At 59.4% G+C, this 8,207-nt stretch overlaps 1 protein-coding gene across 1 annotated transcript; it reads left to right on the plus strand.

The window, feature by feature from the left end:
• The first annotated feature begins 57 nt into the window (after positions 1 to 57).
• AUP1 (AUP1 lipid droplet regulating VLDL assembly factor) lies at positions 58 to 8,201 on the plus strand. Its single transcript, XM_042053149.1, has 12 exons — positions 58 to 187; positions 476 to 613; positions 1,036 to 1,186; positions 2,356 to 2,543; positions 2,698 to 2,770; positions 4,854 to 4,927; positions 5,708 to 5,774; positions 6,304 to 6,409; positions 6,545 to 6,691; positions 6,828 to 6,988; positions 7,143 to 7,231; positions 8,057 to 8,201. Exons 1-12 carry the CDS (start codon positions 138 to 140, stop codon positions 8,103 to 8,105), a joined length of 1,293 nt encoding a protein of 430 aa, XP_041909083.1. The 5' UTR covers positions 58 to 137; the 3' UTR covers positions 8,106 to 8,201.
• The last annotated feature ends 6 nt before the right edge of the window (positions 8,202 to 8,207 follow it).

Here is an 8,207-nt window from a genome sequence, read left to right on the forward strand (position 1 = left end):
AGCCGAGACGAGAGTGCTGCGGCGGCGCGGTGCGGACCAGGAAGGCGGCACGCTCCCAGCGTGCCCCGCGCGCGGCCGCGGGCAAGATGGCGGAGGGTGCGGGTGTGGGGCGGCCGTGAGGCACCGGCACGGCGGGGATGGAGCCGCCCGCGGCCCCGGGCCCCGAGCGGCTCTTCGACTCGCACCGGTGAGCGCCCGCCCGGGGCCCGCGCGGTGGGGATTCCCGGGGGAGCCGCGCGAGAACTGCGGGAACCCTGGGCGGGGGTCGCGGGGCCAGCGGAGGGCCGGGGTGTCTCACGGAAGCCGCGTGGGGAAGGTCGGGGTGACCCGTGGGGGGACCAGGGAGGGTCCGGGGTGTGCCTGAAGTGGGTTGGAAGACTTGTTGGGGGGACCACGCGGAGCGGCGGCCTCAGGGCGGGTCCGGGGGTCGTTCCGGCCCTTCTCAGGCGGCCCCGGCCGCTCTCTGCCCCTGCAGGTTCCCGACCGATGGGTTCCTGCTCCTGGCCTTGCTGCTCTACGCCCCCGTGGGGCTCTGCCTGCTTGTCCTGCGCGTCTTCATCGGCGTCCACGTGTTCCTGGTCAGCTGCGCCCTGCCCGACAGCGTCGTGCGCCGGTGCGTGGTCTCGGGGGGCTCCGGCTGCTGCCCCGGGCGGCTCTGGGGTGGCTGGGCTGCCCCGGCCCCTGGGTATCACGACCCGCGGGGGCTTGGCTCAGGCAAGGATCTGTGGGGAGCTGTGCCTTCGGGACTCCTTGTCATCAGGAGCCTTGGAGGTGCTTCCTCTGGCAAGCTCGGAGCTGGCAGCCACCTCTGGAGTGCTCAGGCACTGGCCCGGAGCACGCGGATCGGCGTGGTGTGCTGCTCAGGAGTTCTGTGGGCACTTGCTGCCCTCATCCCAGTCCCGGCCCTACAACAATTCCTGCTCTAGATGTGTCATTTCCATTTGGTCCCAGCTGCCAGAATTCCCGGGTCCCTTCGTGTTGGATGTGTCAGGCTCGGATGGTGGGACTTGAGGAAGATCCTTGTTCCCCTGGCAGGTTCATTGTCCGTGTGATGTGCTCCGTGCTCGGGTTGCTGGTGCGTCAGAGCGACCCTCGGCTGCGCGGGGCCGGCGCCAGGGTCTTCATTGCCAACCACGTCACCCCCTTCGACCACAACGTTGTCAGCCTGCTCACCTCCTGCAACACGGTGAGGGCACGGCCGGGGCTCCTCCCCCAGGGCGGGGCACGGGCAGCTCTGCCCGATTTGGTCTTGCAGTGGTCACAGTGTCACAGAATGTTCAGGGTCAGAAGGCACCTTAAAGCCCAGCCAGTGCCACCGCTTGCTGTGGGTAGGGACACCTTCCCCTAGCCCAGGTTGCTCCAAGCCCCATCCAGCCTGGCCTTGGACGCTTCCAGGGATCCAGGGGCAGCCACAGCTTCTCTGGGCGACCTGGGCCTGGGCCTCACCACTCTAACAGCCAAAAATTTCTTCCTAATATCCAGGCTAAATTTCTCCTCTTTCAGTTGTACCCATTACTGCTTGTCCTGTCACTCCAGTTCCTGATGCAGATTCCCTCTCCAGCTTCCCTGTAGGCTCCTTCAGATCCTGGAAGGTTTCACCTCCAGATCTGATTTATTAACTCAGAGTGTTAACCTTGAGGTATTTTCTGTGGCTCAGTGTCACTCTTGGGCTCTGCCTGAAAAAATGGAACAGGGTGAGGAGCAGCAGGAGCTGTTACAGTGAATGTTGATTTTGGTGAAGCATGGACAGATCCCAGCAGCTTCTTCCTTCTCTGGCCTTCTGGATAAGGGGGCAGGGTGTGGGGTTTCCCACAGCACCGGGTGGGCGGTTTCGGGGGGTGCATGGAGGGTGCTGAGGGAGCTGCATGCTGGTGATGCTTGGGTAGTTCTGGGCTGTCCCTGCTCTCCTGTAAAATCCTTTGTGTGTGGAGTTCCTGAGTCAGCAGGCTCTGGGTAGCTCCTGTGTCCTGCACAGCCATGGATTTACCCCTGGCCTGGAGAGGAGGGACTCCTGGGAGCAGTGTGTGTCCTGCCAAGTGTGTCAGGGACTGCTGGAGAGAACACTGGGAACACGGGCAGCTGGGAGTGCCTGTCTCTGGCAGGCAGGGCACAGTTGAACTGTTTGGAATCCAGTCCCTGTGGAACTGGGGCTGGAGCGGGGGCTGAGGCCTGGCAGTAAGGTGTTCTTGGCCACCAGTGCTGTCAACGCAGGTCACTCTCAGTCCCAGAGGGGTTTTTGCTAACGAAGAGGAACTTTGTCACCTCTGTCAGCTGGGAAGGTGGGCCTGGAGGGGCAGGAGGGCCTGGAAAGGTGGGAAGGGTGGCGTTTCCTCCTCACTCCTGTTCTCCCTGCAGCCTGCATTGAGCGGCGCCCCAGGGTTCATCTGCTGGTCCCGGGGATTCATGGAGCTGGGAGTGACAGGCAGCCGTGCGGAGCTGGTGGATTCGCTGAGGGAGTACTCGGCCCACGAAGGGAATCCCCCACTGCTGCTGTTCCCAGAGGAGGCGGCCACCAACGGCCGGGCCGGGCTGCTCCGCTTCAGGTGCAGGAATGGGGATTCCCACAGCAGGGTGGCACTGGGGAGTGGGAATTCCCTCGGCAGGGTGGCTGGGAATGGCTCTGGGGAACCAGCACTCTGTGACAGAATGGCTCGAGGTGGCTCTGGGATCATTCACTGCAGAATTCCTCCCTTCCAGCTCCTGGCCCTTCTCCATCCTGGATGTGGTCCAGCCCGTTGCCCTGCAGGTCCGGAGGCCATTGGTGGCCGTGGTGAGTGGTGGGCACAGGGACAGGGTGTGGGGTGGGCTTTGCGCCGGGCTCTGGGTGCTGCTGTTCCTTCTGCTCCTGCTCTGGAGCTTGTGGTGTGGCCTGGCCTCGTGTTCTGGCACCCCAGAAACAGCTGCTCGGGGTTAACACTGTTCCTGGTGCCTTTCCTGGGAACTTGGCCCAGTCAGGACTCCCCTGGTTTCATTGGCCAGTCTGACAGATGTTTGGTGGCCTGGCTGGCTGTCACTGTGCCTCTGGCTTCCGTGGCCAGTGCTGTCTCCTCTCCTCTTGGTGAATCCCTGCTGTGAAAGACCAGCTGCAGTCAGTCCTTGTGAGAGGGCCCATGTGCCAAAGGTCCTGCCAGGCTCTGGAGGCTCCTGAGCTGGTGCCCCAGGCACAGACACAGGACATGGTGCAAGAGCAGCCCCACACAAGGGATAAAGTTCACAAGGGCAATGGCAGTGCTGCCAAAGGCAGGGAAACTGCTCTCAGCAAGGCTTTGTTGAATTTCTTATTTCTTGATATTTATAATTTATGGTCTGGTGAGAGTCATGGCTGTCACTCATGGGTCTGGTGTTTCTCTGGGACACAGCAAAGGAACCCCTGGCAGGGTGAGGAGTCATGTGTGCAGGGATGGGAACTGCAGGAATATTTGGCAGAGCTTTGTTAACCCCTGCCAGGCCAGGGAGGCTGAGGCAGAGTTCAGGGAGGGCCACAAGTGTGGGTGAAGATGCACTTTTCTAGCAATGAGGGTAAGTTACATTTTGAATGACTCCTCCAGAGAAGTGGGAGATCTCTCCTGTTCTGGACAGTTTATAAGGAGTTTCTTGTGCTCTTATGGGTTTGGTTCCTCTGAGAAATTCAGAGATGTGACAAGTTATATGTCTGTCTGTTTATCCCTTCCCTTGTGCATGTCAGGAGGAACAGTGGGTCTGTGTGGAGGTGCTGGTTACAGTCACTTCTTGGCTCAAATTCTACCTCCAGAGTCTGAGCAGGACTTTGTACTTCGTGCACATTGGCTGAGTAAATCCTGGTGCATTTCAGGTGTGATTTTAAACCATCAGAAACTCAAAGAACTGGAGATGTGATATTTCAAATGGTTCAACTGGTGTTTTATAGAAAATTTTCTTACATACTTGTGTGATATATATCGAACACTGGGCTGATAAAAACACCAAATTTGGGGTTAAGAAAGAATTTTTTCCAGCTCCAGTTGCATGGAATGTTGCAGGAGGGTGTTGTTCTGTGGCACAGGCAGTGTAGCTGAAATCTGGCTGTGGGCATCACTCCAGGCATTTGGGTTTAGGCTTCTGAGGTTCTGTTTGTTCAGGAAATGAGGCTTCTCTGTTCCCCTCATGGCTGGGCCTTTGGGGCTTTTCTCATTTACAGCTCTTCTCCCCAGGCCGTGGGATAAACCAGGCACAAGCCTGTCTGAGAATCACAGAATCATTTGGGTTGGAAAATCCTTCTGAGCCTATGGGGTCCAACCATTCCCCCAGCACTGCCAAGGCCACCACTGACCATGTCCCCAAGTGCCACATCCACAGGGCTGTTAAATCCCCCCAGGGATGGGCACTCCCCCCTGCCCTGAGCAGCTGTGCCAGGGCTGGACAGCCCTTTCAAGGAGGAATTTTCCCAATATCCAACCTAAACCTCCCCTGGCACAACGTGAGGCAGTTTCCTCTTGTCCTGTTCCCTGGGAGAGCTTGCAGGAGCTGGGACGTCACAGAGAGGCTGTTCCCACCAGAATGAGGGAGGCATTCTCATGGTTTTGAGGCATTAGTAGGTTTTCAGGCATTTTTGGTGCTTTCTGAAGGCACAGACTAGGAGGGAATGTGGGGATACTGAGGTGAAGTCTTGCTGCTGTCTTAGTGGGAGGAAAAGGTGACTGGGAGCAGTGAAAACTGGTGATGACGAATGAGGGTGAAGCTGCCCTGTGGCTTGCCCTGCTTGCACTGCCTTTGCTGTTCCCACTTTCCCAGTCCTTCAGCCACAGCTCAGGTGTGCTCTGCCCACCTCCATCCCCTGTGGAGCCTGGACCAGCTCCTGTTCCATGGGTGGAATCTCACTGTGCTCTCTTCCCCAGAGCGTGGCTGACTCCTCCTGGATCGCGGAGCTGCTCTGGACTTTCTTCGTTCCCTTCACAGTTTATCAAGTAAGGTACTACGTCTCTCTCTTCCATTTGGGGCAGGGTTGAGGGTGGGCAGGGCCTTGGTGTCACCGTGGCAGTGAGAGCTCCCTCCCTGGGTGCCACAGCAGGGCTGGGCTCAGCACCATCTGAGCCTGGCCATGTCCAGCTGCTGGACCAGCTTCTGAGGTGGAAAGGAGAGGAGTCTCAGTCTTTCCAGGTGTTTAGTTCAAGTTTCCAGCTGTATTTTTGAAGCTGGTCTGCAGTGATTCTCTCCAGGGCTGCTCAGCCTAGCAGTGCTGGCTCCCAGCATCTCTAGCCTGTCCCTACAATCCTTTGGGAATGGGGTGGTCCAGGGGGATGGTGCAGTGGTGGTCCAGACCCCTGCCCAGGGCGTGGGTGAGCCCAGGCTGGCTGAGTAGCTTTGCTGTAATGAGGGCAGTGGAAGGGACTGGGAATCAAATGTAGGGCTTGGTGTATTTCAGCACAGGAAAGCCTTTCCCTGGTTCTATCTGCCTGAATTCTGGGTGACCTGTTTTCTACTTCCATGTAAATGGCCATGGATCCTCATTAAGGCCTTTCTGGGAACTGTAGATCCCTCACGTTACACTTGAGGGCTAACACAGCTCTGATGAGCCAGTTCTGTCTTCTGAGCCGAGCCATGTCCTGGATTTGGGAGTGGGTGTTGGGGTTTGGTGCTCCTGTGGGGAAAGGTGTGGGGGTGAGCAGGGAGCGTGGCGGTGGGGATGGCAGGGTGTCTCCGGGGGCTGCTCCCAGCGGGGCTGGCTCCATGTGCTGTTGTCCCCATTCAGGTGGATGCCGTCTGTCCCCAGACAAGCGGACGAGCGGAGTGAGGACTTTGCGCTCCGAGTTCAGGAGGTAGGAGGGTGGTGTGGGAGAGGGATGCGTAGGACTGCTGCAGTTTGGGATGGGCACAGAGGAGAGCAGGGTGCAGGCAGAGTTGCAGAGGGCGTTTCTGGATGTGTTTGTGTGATGGGAGCTCTGGTACGTATTTATTGGCCCTTACTCAGTTATTTCATGGCCTATTTGCCACCCCACATTGAGCCTTTCTGCAGTTGTCAGGGCTCTTCCCATTGAGTTCAAACCTTTCACCCCCTTTTTATAATGCCACGAAGCAATTGTTTCTCCACCCTGCCCATACGTGCTGAGTACTTCACAGCTCCAGACGTCTCCTTGTCAGCCTGTTTTGGCAGGATGATATTGCTATTCCTGATCCTTCCTGGTTCTCTGCAACGCTGAAATACATCCCTGAGGCCCTGGAGAAATCAGTTCCCAGCCCTCCTGTCACCGTGGCTCCATGTACCCCTGACACGCTCCCCAGCGTGGAGGGGCTGCCTGGGCCTTGTGTGTTGTCTGTTTTTACGTGTGACTCCTCTGCATTCCACAGCTCTTGGCCGTGGAGCTGGGTGTGGTATCCACACGGATCACCGCTGCCGACAGGACCGAGCACATGAAGAGGCTGAGGCACACGTCACGGCTGCCCTTTGCCCCAGGTGGGCATCCTTGGGGGGGTCCTGGCTATGGAACCTCAGCCTGGGCTCTGCTTTTGGGGGGCCTCTGTCTGCTCTCAGCGACAGGCTGCACACTTTTAGTGCCTCACCCTGTGCCCACTGTCCTTTCTCCTGCAGCCTCGAGCCAGCGCCCAGCAGCCCGGCCCAGGGTGCCCCCCAGCCTGCCCAGGGGTGCTCCCGAGGACGTGCGGGTCATGGCCATGGCACAGCAGGTCAAGGAGGTGCTGCCTCATGTGCCCCTGGAGGTCATCAGGACAGACCTGGGTGAGTAGGGACTCGGGTGGCAGCAGGGACGTGGGGGCACCTTCTGTGGTCTGAAAGAAGAAACCTTGTCCCCACTGCACTGGAACACAGTGGCAGCCAGGATGGAGTGTCCTGATCTCTCCCTTTGTCCCTGCAGTCCAAACCAACTGTGTAGACACCACCATTGCCAACTTGCTGGAGGGGAGAGTTCCCTTCTTCCCTGAAAGTAAAGAGGCTGGAGACCTGCCTGCCCCGTCTACCTCCCAGGCTGCAGCTGCTTCTGGCATCCAGGGCTCTGTGGCTGCGCCTTCTTCCAAGGTACTTTGGGGTTGTGTCTCCCTGCTCTGGTGGCTCGTGTGTAGGACTAGCCAGGGGCATGGAGCACTGACCTGGCATGCCAGGTTCTTCCAGAGCCACCAAGGAGGCCCCTGCTTCATCTGTCTGCTGATGGCTCCTGTGCTTTCTCTTCCAGCCAGCTACAAAGCAGTTTGCAAAGTCCCCCGTGGAGCGTCACCTGTCCTTGCAGGAGAGGAAACGAGCCTTGTACGACTATGCCAGGAGGTGAGAGCCCCCCACACGTCCCCCTGCCAGGGCTATCCAACAGATCCCCCTGCTCGAGCCCCCAGATCCCGGCCCCAGCAGCACCCGAGATGTCCTGGGCACTGGGCTCTCCAGTGTGAGTCATGTTTGGCTGATGGGAGCCCCTGTGGGACTGGGTTTCTCAGGGGTTCCACTGGCACTGTGGCACCCTCAAGTGTGGGCAGGACATTCTTGCTTGGCACCAGGGACAGCGCTGTTAATCCTCCTTGGTGTGAGGGAACAGGCAGTGAGTTTGATCTCTGTGCAGGGTTTCCATGAGGCAAATCATGGGACAAGAGGCCAGTTCTGGTGTGTGGGTCTTGGTTTAGGAAGGTACAGAAAACTGAGGATTGAGTTTGAGGAGAAGTTGAGTGTGCCTGGGCTTGTTGGGCACTGGATGGCTGGGGTGGTGCTGCGGGAACTGTCCTGTTGGGAAACCCTGACTGGGAAACCTGGCTGGGATCTGCTGGGGTGCAGGGACTGCCATGGGTACCTCCCAGCCTCTTGCAGCCCTCACTTGGTCCATGCTCTGTCGGGCTTGTTGTACCTGTCCCGTGGCTCTCTCAGAGCAGCTCCTGCTGCCTCCACCCGTTTCCATGGGCTCCAGGCGAGCTTGGAATGGAACCAGGGTCCGACCAGAGCCAGCGTGCAGCCACAGAGTGCCCAGCCCTGGCGTGCTGCGGTGTCCCCAGGTCCCGGTCCCTCGGGGCTGCTTCCCGGCCGGACGGGTGATCCCCGGAGGGGTTCGCGGTCAGGCCCCTCGGGAGGTCCCAGCCCCGCGGTGTCTGAGGGCGCTCTCTCCTGCAGGCGGTTCGCCGAGAAGCACGGCGCAGCAAGGGCCGGCGGCAGCCCCTGACCGGAGCCCCGGACCGGACCGGACCTGGCCGGTGGCAACCCCTGACCGGAGCCCCGGACCGGACCGGACCTGGCCGGTGGCAACCCCTGACCGGAGCCCCGG

Source organism: Corvus kubaryi, unplaced genomic scaffold (assembly GCF_017639235.1).
Source record: "Corvus kubaryi isolate FWS band 111438036 unplaced genomic scaffold, C.kubaryi_AGA036_p1.0 split1-131, whole genome shotgun sequence".
NCBI lineage: Eukaryota > Metazoa > Chordata > Aves > Passeriformes > Corvidae > Corvus > Corvus kubaryi.